The sequence below is a fragment of the Ambystoma mexicanum genome, chromosome 9 (genome assembly GCF_040938575.1).
Source record: "Ambystoma mexicanum isolate Mex_15411 chromosome 9, UKY_AmexF1_1, whole genome shotgun sequence".
NCBI lineage: Eukaryota > Metazoa > Chordata > Amphibia > Caudata > Ambystomatidae > Ambystoma > Ambystoma mexicanum.
The window spans coordinates 669309455-669323970 of NC_090931.1; the positions used below are offsets into that span (position 1 = coordinate 669309455).

A 14516-nucleotide genomic window follows, 5' to 3' on the forward strand; every position below is an offset into this window, starting at 1 on the left:
CCACCCCTTTTCCCCCGATGCGCTTTCATTAATCCAATGAAGCGCAGATCGGAAGTATGATCCAACTGGTGTTCAAGTTGCCAATGAACGGCTAAGGGAGATTTGGGTTCACACATCCTGAGACTAGTCAAGTGTTCCCTTATTCAAACTCTTAGCTGCCGAATAGTACTGCCCACGTAGAGTTTGCCACAGATACAAATAATGGCGTACACCACGTAGGTGGTCTTGCAATTAATGAAATCACGCATGACCACTCTCGAACGGAATTTATCAATGAAAACTTTGCATTTTGGGTGAGCCCAAGGGCATTGATTGCAGTTGCCACATTTATGAAAACCGTCTGGTTTCTGTAGCCATACAGAATTAGCCAATTTGTTTTCAAAGAAAGAAGGACTTACCATAGTTTTAATAGTAGGTGTTCTTATGAAAGTGAATTTGGGTTTGGGTGTCAGATATGGTTCAAGGTCCTTATCAAGTTGCAGGATGTGCCAATGTTTTGCAACCATTTTATACAATAATGAGGAATCATTGGTAAATGGTGTAACAAGAGAAATGAAATGTGGGGATTCCTTAGGCCTGGATGCATTGGTCAAGAGGTCAAGTTGGGTAACATTGATACATTTGGTATATGCTTTATTGATGGTTGAGCCATGGTGCCCTCTATTAAGAAACCGCTGATTCAGTATGTTACTTTCTTTGTCATAGTCCCTGGAGTGAGAACAATTATGTCTGGCTCTATGGAATTCACCCATTGGTATGTTCTCTATAGTAGTACACTGGTGATTACTCTGAGCAGCCAATATAGAATTAACCTCTGTCAGTTTTCTATAGGTGCTAGTGTGAAGGTGTTGACCTTTAAGGAAAATATGTCGATCCAAAAAATCCATTCGCTGAGAATCACATTTGCCAGTGAGATTAATACCAAACATGTTGATATTTGCAAAGGTTAAGAAATCCAAAAAGGAATCTTCAGAGCCTCTTGAAATCAGAAAAATATCATCAATGAAACCTCGCCACGTTACAATTTTGGAGACAAATTGTGATTGGTTTAGAATGTGGGTTTCTTCATAGAAGGCCATGAAGAGGTTAGCCAAGGAGGGTGCAAACTTTGCCCCCATGGCTACTCCCTTCAGTTGAAGATAGTACTGGTCATTAAAAATGAACACATTGTTGGCTAGTACAAATTGCAGGAATTGTTTTAGCATGAGCACATGATCTAAGTATGATGCTGTGGTGTTTTTAAAGACATAATATATAGTCTGCAGCACTAGGTCATGGTTGATGTTGGTATAGAGAGCAACAACATCAAATGTTGCTAGCATATAGTCTGATTCCCAAATGATGGATTGTAGCCCTTGAAGTATGTGCGTGCTATCTCGGATATATGATGGCATTTGCAGAACGAAAGGTTTGAGTGCCTCATCTAAATATTTAGACAAGCCTTCCATGGCCCAATTAATTCCACTCATAATAGGCCGTACTTCAGGCAATACATCAAAAGATTTGTGTATCTTTGGGAGAAAATACAAAGTAGGTAAAGTTGGGTCAGTAATCAATAGAAAATGTTTCTCATCGTCAGTTAAGTAGCCCTTGCTATACCAAGTATCAATCAGCTCTATGAGATCTTTTACTACACGCTTGGTTGGATTGGATTTCAGGACCTGATAGCAGCCAGGGGTATTAAGATGGTTCGAGCCCTGGTGATGTAGTCTGATGTATTGAGAATGACAATGTTGCCCCCCTTGTCTGCCTCTCTAATGACAATGTTAGGGTAATTCGCTAAACTCAATAAAGCTTTCTTTTCATTTATTGTGAGGTTGGATTTCTTGTGGGGTCTGTTCTGCCTGTCCAAATGTGCGTGAATGTCCTGAGTCAGTGCTTGGTTGAAGGTTTCAATGACATTATCACCAGAAAATTGCAGAGTAAATTTAGACTTGACTTTAAGTTCTTTTAAGTCCAAATGCAATGAATTAATATTTAGATCTTGAGCTAGATCTGTTGAATGTTTACTGGCTTCTTGATCCAGTGAGACCAGGGTTTCAATAGTATTTAAATCCCCAATAGTGAAAGTGCTCAGGGGATCCAGTTTAGGCTTGGGAGTGTACATGGTAACTTGAGTCGCAAAAAACTTTTTCAACTTGAGTTTTCTCAAAAATTTGAATAAATCGACCTGAAAGTTAACAAAATTAGTACCAATACTGGGTGAGAAAGATAAACCTTTATTGAGAGCAGACTTTTCCTCTGTAGTGAGGGAACGATGGGAAAGATTAATCACTAAATCCGAATCGACTATTGACGGTAATCTTTATCATCTCGGAAGAATTTTCTAAATTTGCGCTTTTTAATTTCGTCTTGATATTCAACCAAAATATCATGCATCTTTTCAAAGGTCTTTTGTTTAGTTTCTTCTGCATTGGGCATTTTGCTGATTTCCTCTTTAATTTCACAGATCTGAGTAAGTACTCGTTTATGCTCTCTAGTAGCATGTAAAATAAGTAATTCAAGCATGTGTTTGGAACTTTGGTTGAGATTTTCTACCCATTGTTCCGCTAGATCTGCGTCCTCCTCTTGATCAAAGTTGGGAAATGTCAAAATAAGTAAACCTCTGGGGTTGATATTGTTTTCAAGATAATTGGTAAGGGAAGCTTGTTCCCAGTATTTATTAATTTCTTTTTTCGATAATCGTTCAAGTTTGATGAATTTTTGTTTGAGAGTCTCAGGTACTGAGAAATTACTCTTAAAGGCATTGGCCGTGCTGCTCCTGGGGAAAAGAGAGCTGCTCTATCTTGGTCTCTGTTATACATGTAATCAGACATAATATCAGAGTGATGGTCAGCTGGCACAGATAAAGGCGATAGTAAAATTGTAAACAAGAACGTGGATTCGCAACTGTATATCTGTGCGCTAGTGATCACTTATGGTAATAAAATCGAATATTACTTGATAAAGTAGTGCAAGCAGCAGGCCTACCCACGCCAGTCAGTCCACCCTAGCTGGTACTGTGAACTAATTGTATGGAAGATGGGGTAGAAATGCGCTTAAAGCACCATTACATTAAGGCACAACAAAATAAGTTTGATGCTTTAATGAAATCACGAACAGCAGACACGTGTTTCGACACACAGGTCGTCCTCAAGGCTGAATGATTGATACAGAATAGTGAACATAAACCATAATGTATTAAGAAACAGAACAGTAAGTGAAAAGAGTTAAAGTGTAGAATTACACATTGGACATAATGAATTATGTAACATGATAAATTCAGAAACGTACATAAAACAAGACCCAAATATAAGAGTGTATTGCATACTGCTTGTCAGGTTGGGAGGGAAGAACAGGAGTTGCGAAGGCGGTAGAGAATAAAAAATAAAAAATATAAAAAGGAACAGACAGAAAGCACAATAAGTCCTGGTAAGCTAACTAATTTGTACTGTAAAGAATCAGAGAATTTTGTATAAAATGATACCACCGTGTAGTATGTGCCCTGTGTAGGCTAATAAACACCAGAGTCACCTTACATGCAATACAAGCCCCAGTAACCTTGAAGAAAATATGGGTGTGCAATATTGCCAAGACCAAACTCAGAAGTCCCAAAAGGACTGAATGGAAAGTCAAAAATTCAGAGCTAAGGTGACACTGCACCAAATAGGTAAAAAGAAGTGTGAAAGATATGGCTACCCAAAAAGTGGGGAGAAAAAACCACACTGGTGAATGGTAGTCAAGAAAAAGGAGGAAGTATACTGAAATCCTTACCGTGCAGTACTATTGTTGGTAGAATCCTGAAAATCTCCTAATAAATAAATCAGTAATGTCAGACATCAAGGACAGGCTGACTGTTCAATAAAGCGAGTGAAAATAGATAGACACATACCTAATGGAGAATCGTGTGATAACATGAATCACAAGGTCACAGAAGTATCAAATTAATAGAAAAAACAGGCCATGAATAGCCGTGTTGGCCGAAATATATCACCTGAAAAACACAGCAAGCACAAGGGGGCATTAGAATAACTAACAGCTTGGAAACGTGTGTGTATAGAAAGGTAAATTCGAAACAGGAAAGGGTTACTTACTAATCGAATTCAGTAAGGTGCTGAATTAGAAAGGGTAATCCCAGAAAGCATATTGTTGTTTGGCCTTTTTCCTGCCTTCTCAGGTCAGGAAATCCCATATAAGTTTGCAAACTTGCATGGGAAAGCTGCGGGCTAGTGGTGCCTTTGTGTGTGTGTGTGTGTGTGTGTGTGTGTGTGTGTGTGTGTGTGTGTTTGGCTCAGGAAGTGGGTGGGACTGTCGGCTCCCACTCCACATCCGTGGTGCCAGAGAGTCTGGGTATGGGGCATGAGTGAAACCCACAGTGGTCTCTGATTGGACCAATACTGGTTGTTTGAATGGTGCAGATTCTTACCATTGGTGGGCTTGGACTTGCTTCCAGGCGGGATTTAGGATCGAAAGAGGACTCCTGCAGCCATTTCTTCATATCAGCGTTGGAGCCAAGTTTCCTGTGTAGACGAGCAGATGACTGAACATCTGTATACGACTCCCAGAGAGGCCTGGCATCCTTTTCTGTGATTGGCCCAGTGAAGCCCTGCTGGACTACCTGATCTGCAAAGGCCCCGAGTAGTGCTTTAACTCTTCGACTGGTGGGACCAATCACACTGCATGCATTCTGCAGGATCCAACCACCGTGAGCTTTCATAAGTGTCCCTGAACCACCCGGTTGACTGACCAGCTCTCCAGTGGGCTACCTCGGTAAAATCGTGTCCGTTCCATGTTCGTCGCCAGAATTTTGGTGGTTGTCAGTTTGTGCCATAAGTCATCTTTCTGCCAAGTCTAATTTTCCCAGCCTCAAGGGATTCTGCTCTGGAAGGTCTTCTTCGATCGTGACTGGAGAGTCGCCTGCCATCGTTGCTTTGCAGTGACCGTCAGTGGAAGTCACTTCCCTGTGTCTTCTAAGGTGTCCAGAATAGTCCTGCATCAGTTAATCCTGCTTGTCTTCTTTGCCAGGGGTTGCATTCTGCACGAGCAACAGCCGACTGGAGAAATCCTCGGATCCGCAACCCGTCAGCATTCTGTGCCGTTACAAACAGCGGGGAAACCGACCTCAGGTGACCCCCAGTCAACCTAACTAGTCCGCTGAGAAAATCGGAGTTAGGGGGTAAGTAATCGCAATGCACTCACCTCCCCTGTTCTGCCTAGAATAAACCTTAGAATAAACGTTGGTTATTGCATTCCATTGCTTTTTGATCATTGGATCTAAAAGCTTGCATCTAAACGATAAGAATATAATTGTACTGACCTGTAATGTGGAATATCTTGTGGAAAATGTCACCACCACGAGAACTCTTCCTACATCAGTCCCCTTTCCTAAGAAGAAGCTTTGTGACTTTTGGGCACAATGCCCCATACATCATAGGGATTGGACTTATAAAGTAAGGGCATCATTCTTGTTTCATTCTACCTACCTTCCTTTAGTTCTAGTTTAGCTATTGTATGCACTCCTACAAACCTAAAGGTGACTGTATATATGTTTGAGAATTGAGTATTGTGGGATGCTGCCTGCTTATGTCATTTCTTAGTGTGTGCTTTGGGGCCTGTAATAGAGTATTTATGTACCTACCTGTCCAAAATAAAATATTGTGTGCTTCAATGTGAGGACTCATTGTGGACCCCTGACCCCCACTCACTTTCTCCTGAAGCTAAGCCTTGACCACTCCCCACCCTTACCTTGATTGTGTTTGGCTAAACTCTCAGAGTTCCCCTACTCAATATAACTAGGGTGGCCTCCTAAAAACTGTCCACCAGGCCAGATTCTAGAATCCATTTTAACAGGGTCATGAAAAGAAATACACATTTTACCATCTGAAATTGTACAGTTAATTTGAGCACCATCCGAGCCTGAATGCACAGAAATGTGTTATTATTAACAACCATTTGTTTGGTTAATGATTACCTTCCATGTCATACAGGGTGTCAATTCAGTTTTTATGGGATTTAAATTGGGAATCTACTTTATGCTTCAGGTTTTGTATTTTCCAATGTACAGTTCCTCTAAATTATTCTAACAGCAAATTATTCTTCGACACAAGGTTTGTAGTTAAACCCAGTTTTCAACCAATTGATTAATTAATTATTTTCTTTATTAGAATAGAAAATATTTTCAATAAATATTTTATAAAAGTAAGTAAATAGTACACCATGAGAAAAAAGTTTATTAAACACATGTAACATCTCTTTACTATTTACACAATAAAATGTAAGGTAATGAAATATATAAAAATCCACAAAACACTGATAAATTAACCCCTGCCCTGCCGCAAGGGCAGCGTATTATCCCTACACATTCGCTGAGACGGAAGAAAGTAGTCAGGTTTTTAACTGCCCTGCACCTAGGCCAAATGGAAACGGATATAAATGACAAGTAAATTATTCGATGTTAATAATGCATACATGACCTGCCTATAACCTCTAAAGCCCAAATCCCATAATATTGGCACCAGAAATAATGTCCTGGGTGTATGATATGAAATGGCAGGACAAAGGAAGATGTGCCAAGGTTTCCCGCATCTCACATTGTCATTGGAGGATAGACCAGGGGCAATGCGCTCACCTTAGAAGCAAGACGATAACCGGAGCAACACAGGTTCGATCCCCGGATCTGCACTTCGAAGTGTTATAAATGACCAATTAGTAAAAGACAGCTCCGCCACTCCTTCCTAGCTAAAGGGCCCTAGCAACATCCAATGGGAGGATATTAAATCTCATCCGAGTAATAATGGTACAGCGAGACGTGCCAAACCCCTTCACTTGTGCTATCGACAGACTTTAGCCCTGCTAATATTTGGGAAAACATCATTCCGTTCAGGTATCAAAATGTCGCTCAAATCTGCCTTGAGTACACTTTTAACATAATGTGAGATAGTGTCAGGGTGATCAAATCAGTCGCCCCAGCCAACAGCACATATGGACTTTTTCACATACAGGATTCCAGGAATCTTATCACACATTGCACTGTACCTTAGATTATTTAACATGGATTAAGTGAGCTCTAGGCTTTCATTGTCTGTATGGCAACACAAAACAGTAAAGGCTCCATCACAATAGTCCAAACTAAGTTCCATATCAGCCATGCGGGCGGATGTCTTTTGGGGGTATCCCAGCAACTTGCAGACACCGGCATTTGGAAGCTTCTACAATGTAATGGGATTTATAAAACCTCAAACCTCACCCCAGTCAGGACCGCTTTCATCTTGTAAATCGATACTAGATGTATAACAGAATGGCAAATAATATTCCTTGCAAATCTAAAAATTGCCCGAGTGCACCGTTCCTTCCTACTGACTTGTTTGGCCGAGGTGATCGTCCCAGCAAAGTTTATTGTATGATTCGTTCTAATTCCCTAATAGTCAAAGGCTTGACAATGGGGCAAGCACTGGTTACTGCAGAAGATTCCCCACAAGCCCTCTTTGGAATTCGAAAAGCACACACCAGTGGAATTTTTGACAATGGCCTACAGGCCTCTGTCATCCATGTCTTCCATGTAAGCATCTGCCAGAGTTTGCGGGGCCTTGGGCGCCCCTGCTAAAGGTTCATCGCCAAGAGGATACAGTGAGACTGCAATTCTTCTGGACCCCCCCTCTAGGTCAGACATGACCTTCTCTACGCGTCCAGAGATAGAGTTGCTATAAAGGAAGAACAGCAAGGGGTTCAGGACATAGCCTTGACCACTAATTCCCTTGTCATCTTCCCTCTAGTACCGAGTCGCACACTGGCACTACTTCTTCTATGTAACTCCATCGGCACGCCCGCTAAAGATCCGAGAAGACCCATAGCCGTAAGCTCCCGCCACAAACGGGCATGTCTACATGATCGGAAGTGGGCGATAACTCCATAAGGGCCATGAGGCAGGGAGAACCCACATCGAAAGCATATCTCCCTGGAATCCAGTGCCGATTCATGCTCTGGTTTATCGTCCCCACCCCTTCTCCTCTACTCATTTCCTTTTAGGGTGTCGAATGTGAGGTCCGCGGGTGCGGGTCAGGCCCCTGAAGCTCCGCCCTGCAGCCCGTCACGCGTGCAGTGTATACAGCAGAGGAATGTGCTGTGGCAGGGGAGAGCAAAGACGAAGCACCGCTGCTGCTCAGGCTGCGGTTTCTTTCATATTAGAGATAGGTGCTGCCACCTGTCGCTGATTCTTTGAAATCAACCAGTGGTAGAAGTGTACCGAAAAAAGTAGTGGAACTGTGGTCTCGGCAATTAAGAGGGTAGGTGGAAGCAGGGTGCGGCATGGGACAAGGTGTTGCCTCCGGGCATTGCAATAGTCTAAGTGACTAGTAACTAAGGCTCCTATTACAACTTTACACTTGCACAGGGACATGAATGGACAAATCCTCTATATAGAATGGTGAATGTGGTCGTAAATAGTAGAGGAATGGTCAACAGAACAAAATAAAAGTAGTGGAACACCACTCCCGACCGTTCCCGTTCACTTCGATCACTGAAATCAACCAGCGGAAACATGGGAATTAAAGGAAAAAGAAAGGTACATTAAAGAAAGGCAGACAACAGAGTGAGGAGCAAAAACGAAAATAAAAAACATGCATAGAAGTAAATGTCCCCTTAAAATCAAACTGCTGTTTCCCTCTAAGCAATAGTCGAATGCTATTTGCTTCTGACACCCCTTATGAACTCTGAGCTCAACAAGGTACACAGTAATATCCTCTAAAACATTGCTGGTGCTGGGAAATATATACCATGACCAGAAAACCAGGCCTGAAATCTGTGCAACACCTGAAAGCAAAAATTATCTACAGTCATTACTAAACTACCAGTTCACATTTCTTCTGGAGTCTAGCACAACCATGCGGATGAAGCATTATTTTCCACCCTTACTTAAAAAGAAAAGTGCTTAAACTATCACCTCAAAATTAAATATTACGCTGCTGTTTCCAAAACAGTTCGTCCCAACCTTTCAACGTTTTAAGATTGTGTTATCTGGACTGGCATTTTCTCCAATGTGTTGGTGCCATCCCTATCGGGCAGTGCCTCATTCACACATTTGGGCCTCATTACAAGTACTGTGGTTTGGGTACAGAGTCGGCAAAGTGACGGCAATTTGATTACCGCCACTTCACTGCTGCATTACCGCACCGCTGTTCTACATGTTTGCCGGTATTGTGGAAGATTTACCTCCAGCAATAAGTTGGAGGTACACCTTCCACTTCACCACCGGACTCAGTGGAATTACCACAGCCAAAATTCCGCCGAAATCCACATGGGGTCCTATGGCCCCCAAAAATGGGAAAATACACCGCCCTACCACCACTTGTAATCCTGTGATAAACCCACGCGACAAAGGGGCGGTATCAGTAATCGAGTTTGGAGGTGATTCTGAAGATTTACCACCAAATTACCACCAAACCCGTAATGAGGCCCTAGATTTGTCTTCTTTCACCCATTGTATTTACGGGGCGCACAATTTTCTGATGGGCACAGTCATGATTTGCTCTGGTGAAATGCTCCTGTGCACTGGTGATAATGTGCCATCTGCAGGTGTGCAAGAATTCATGTGTCGCTGCAAAATGTTTTTAAATCCTATGGGCCTCATTACGACCCTGGCGTTAACCATGGCGCTATTAGCGCCATGACGCCGGTAAATTACCAACTCCGCCATGGTGAATGGCGGAATTACCGCCCCATTACAAGGTTGGCGGGGCGGTAATTCCCCATTCACCATTGGCCCTTGCCCATTCCCATTTTTGCCCCCATAGGGCTCAATGGGAATGGGGAAGGCGCTCCTAGGTCCCTTTGCGGGTTGGTTTTAAAAGCAGGCGTTAAAGTGCAACCCGCAAGGGGACCTCGTAATCAGACGTTAAGGGTTTAACGGCGCCGACACCTTTTACGGCGCCGTTAACCCCTTAACGCCTGGGTTGTAATGAGGCCCTATACCTTTTAATCCAATTTCTACTGAAATGTGTGTTGTAAAATGCACCATATGGACTTAGTATTGTTGAGAATTTCTCAGTAGAGGCATCCCTTCTGATCTAGGGGTGTGTCACGTTTCATTTTCCACCGGCGAGATTGTATGAAGTTTCCAACTTTGCAACTATGCACAGTTTTTCACTACGCCAACCCCGAAGATTGTTTACAACACCATTCTTTGATGAGATCAAATTTCCTGCCAATCATAGTTGTGTTTAAAAATCATTGCAGACACATACGTATGAAATGAATGTGTGTGGTGTTCACAAAAATACACTGGTTCAGAGAAGAATACCCCCTTTGTGAAGATTATTACTAGTTTAAGGTACATTTAGGTGGCATGCATATCTACTGTGGTAAATCAGAATCAGGAGACGGAAAAGATGGCATCACTGTAAAAGGGTTCATTATTTTGAACCTAAGCTGTCCCTGAATCTCTTGGCTCTAAATGAAAGAAAATAAATCTAAAAGAGTACTTGCAGGATGCCTTACAAAATAACTAAAACCCGCCATCCAGAAACCTATCTGGTCTGACTTCTGTCCCTAGCACTTGATACAAAGAAAATATCCGAACTCTTAACAACAGTAGAGGAAGGGTCGTCACACACATAAAGGAATGGCGGCTGGTTTCTGACCCCACCATAATGTCTCTTTCTCAGATGTGGGCTATGGACATTCCGCCGCTCATTTTGCTTGACACTCCTACCCGATCCCTACAGCGACTGTGGTTTTGATGGGTTTATAACTGCCTTACATTTCACATGGCTTCACATCCCCGCTTTTATTTCCTGACCATAGCATTGTATTATGTTTTTGGTGTTGTGCCTATGTATTTTTCCATGTGTTGTTTCACTATGCACATGTTGTCTTGACCGTTGTATCTTCAATTCTGTCAAAACCGCATAATGTCTCTTTCTCAAAAGACAAGGGGCTCCTTGCCCCATTGTAAAGTTACAGCCAGGACACCAAGTTTCCCTTTCCTTGGCATTCACAGACACTCTGGGCCTCATTACGAGTATGGAGGCAGCCATGCCCTTAATAAGGGCATGGCTGCCTCCATACCGGATTCCAGTACCGGGTTCCTTCAATGAGGAATTACCGGGTCATTCCAACCTTGGAGGACCCGGTAATTCCTCATTGAAAAAACCCACCCCCATTCCCATTTGAGCCCCAATAGGGCTCAATGGGAATGGGGAGGGAGCTGATAACGGGCCCGTTAATAACGGGCCCATTATTAGCTCCCTGGTCCCCACGCGGGACCCGAAAAGGATGTCTGGTCTGACCAGACGTTCTGAGCGGGTCCCGCAAGGGGACCTTGTAATAGGGCACCCTTCATTACGGGAGCTCCTGGGTCGTAATAAGGCCCTCTGTCTCAGGTCTGCGTTCAGCCTTTGGGTGGTTCTGAAGTATATGTCCACACCTGGTATTTGCCCGGGTTTCCCCACTTCGGAATCTTGCTGAACTCTCTCCAATTAATTATCTCCTGGTTTTTTTATTCCTCCCTGGGGTTTTGGGTTCCTCAACCCTCCTTGGTGTCTGTCTCTCACTCCACTTTGGGGTCTGCTTTAATTCACCCGCTCTTGTGGTCTGTCTTAAACACTGCCTTGGGGTCTGCTTTCTTTCAACACGTCTTGGGATTTGTCTTTCACTCTGCCTTGGGGCTCGTTTTTCACAATGCCTTGTGGTTGGTCTCTCACCCCACCTTGGGGGTCAGTCTCTCACCCTGCCTTTGGGTCTAGTTTCTTTATCCCCGCATTTGGGCCTGGTTTCTTTCACGCCACCTCAGGGTTTGCTTTCTTTCACCATGCATTGGGGTTTGGTTTCTTTCACCCCGTCTTGAGGACTGGCTTTTACCCTGCCATGGGGTCGCCTGGGGCCTTTCTGCCAACCACCTGTTTCCGAGCAGTGCTCCTATGGGCGGGCAGGAATTCTTGGAGGGCGACGCAGCATCTCTTCCCTGACTTCTTCCTCGGGTTCCGTGTGGCTTGGAGCATTGACTCCCTTCCTGTTGCCATGTTGCAGGGCTCCAGCGTATGTTTCTTGTTTCGGTTCCTGGTTCCCACTCAGGCGCCCTCCTCCACTCGAGACTCACCGGGACTGGGCCTTCCTGGCCTTCCTCCCGCCAGGGCTGCCATGCGTTCAGCGGCTTGTCGCACCTGGGTTCGGCACACTGGGCTTGTGCTTCCCGTCTCCTGCCACAACTTCCTAAAGGAGGTTTCCAGCTTCTGCTGCTCTGCGGCGACCCTTTCCCTCAAAGCTGTTTGGAGCTTTATTTTTCCTACTACAGGGGGGGGGGTGTCAGTTCTCTGATTTTCTCTCTTTAGGTGTAGTTGGTGCCTGAAAGGGGTCATACACGAAACCAGTTAGTCCTATATACAGTTGCCCATTATCACAAAGGTTAACTCCTATTTAACCAATAAAGCTCATCGTTTCCTCGGACAAGGGAGGATATCAGATCTCGGTAGGATAGCTCAGGGGCAATGTGCTCACCTTGGAAGCAAGACGACACAGAGCACCACAGGTTCGATCCCCGGGTCCGCACTTAGAAACCTCTGGGAATTAAGTACGTTATAAATAACATATCATATCATATCACTACCTAGGGATTGCCTGACCTCTAAGGAGAGAGTCACACTCAGTGAAATTCCACTTGCCCTGTCCCAAAGGGTGTTAAGCTTAATAGGCTCACCTCCTAGTCCCAAAAGGGGTGGTTCCTCCTGGGGAGAGGGACACACTGCATTTACAGAGGTTTGTTACTGCTAAAGTACGTTCAGCCAAAAGAAAGTACCCATAATCATATATGCCTCCCATTGGCGCATGTCCATCCCTCTGAATGTAAATAAAGTCAATCAAAAATTAACGAATTAGTTCTAGTAAATGCAATGAGTTATTACCGGTGTGTTAGTATGAACAAAATCCATAACGCAAGAAAAACAGGAAGTGGAAGTATACTGTGTAGCTGCTGCCTGCAGTGGATGCAATGCTCATTCCTAGCATCCCTTTTTTGACCTGGAAGTAATTTGTTTGTGAAATATAATCTCAGCAAATATTGCTTTGCATGGATCATTCTCCCCTGCCACTTCCTTGATTCGACAGCTTTAAGTCAGCAGAGCTTAATTTTCAGTTACAGCTGTAAAGGAAAGCACTAATACAGAAATCACACTAATAATCACATGTGCATACTTAAATGCCCGCAAAACTCAGCTTGGAGCATTTAATGGTACTTACAAACAAGTCGACATCCTCCTGAAGCTTTGGTGATCAACTTCATGAAGTGTGCAAAGGTGAAGTCCTGCAACTTCGCACAGCCCTACTCCTAACCCTCCCGGTGGGTGTCGGCTGGCTGACTTGCACTGATTTGGGCAAAACAATGACACCCCACTGCTCCACCAGTCACCCTTTTGTAAAATTATGCATTTCATTGTCATAGATCAAGTGGTGCAGCCCGTGAGAAGTGTAGTTGATCCAAAACAGCACCCTCTTCTATTGTGTTTGACACCCCTGTACGAGGGCGTGCTAAAAGGTACAACTTGTTATGATGCCTACACCAATGCCATTTAATAAACAGTTTCTCCACTTTCATGAGGGAACCTTTCATTTTTTATTTGTAATTATAGTCAGATCTTGAGAATAAAAGTTTAGGGGCAATCAAGTGGACATATTTGCTGAAATTGTTCACAGGTATTGGAATGACCTGATATAAATTCTTTTTCTCTCTGAAAACTAGGATTATTTTAACTGGAAAGCTCGAGAAGGTTTGGTCCATGTCGATGACGATGCCATGGCAGAAGAGCGCTCCTGGCGCTACGCTCTTCATAAGACCTATAGCACCAGAAAGGGTGCCTTGGTCCTCTACGCAGAGGATCTGGCCATGCCAGCCTGGAAGTTAGCAGGAGTCAGGAAGGCCCGGCATGGCCACAGAGCCAGACGGAAAAGGCTCCAGATTGAGCTTCACACACTGAAGGACTTGGCGGGAGCCATCTTATCCTACGGGAGCAAACAGGTGAGGCTGCTCAACTGGGATATTCTTCTTTTGATTCCTGCTCCACCTGTACCTTCCGCATTTTATTATGATAAATGTCAATTATAGTGCATTTATCATTGCTCCTGGATTATTACTGCTTATGCGTAAACGAGCATCAAAGAATAAAGGCATAGAGCTTAAGTTGTTGACTGAGGAAACAGAACACCTACATTTGTATCCCTGCTTCTCCCCATTACGTCCAACATTAACGACAATGTTGAAAGCCAATGGCCTTAGTGGGTCATAACAAATTAGAAATAGAAGATTATTGAATATCTCTCCTTTCACAATATGTCAACGCATGGTTCGTGAATATCTACTGCTTTAATGTTCTAAATATTTGATTACATGTATACTCCTATTACCTAGACCCAATTTTGTATACTCTGAATATCTCCCCCCCTCCGCTTGTCCCTCTGTTCCCTGTTTGTTCTTGTATGTCCTCCCCTTGTTCAGCCTTTCATAATTATTACATGCTAATCAGATCATCTTTCTCGTTGATCACTATATTTGT

General features: G+C 43.5%; 1 protein-coding gene across 2 annotated transcripts in view; it reads left to right on the forward strand.

The window, feature by feature from the left end:
* KIAA2012 (KIAA2012 ortholog) overlaps positions 1-14516 on the forward strand; it is a 427155-nt gene that overhangs the window by 139347 nt on the left and 273292 nt on the right. For both annotated transcript variants that reach the window (XM_069615509.1, XM_069615508.1), the window contains one exon: positions 13706-13981. In XM_069615509.1, the coding sequence (XP_069471610.1) occupies positions 13760-13981 (222 nt within the window). In that variant the 5' untranslated portion in view covers positions 13706-13759. The remainder of the gene's footprint in view (positions 1-13705; positions 13982-14516) is intronic.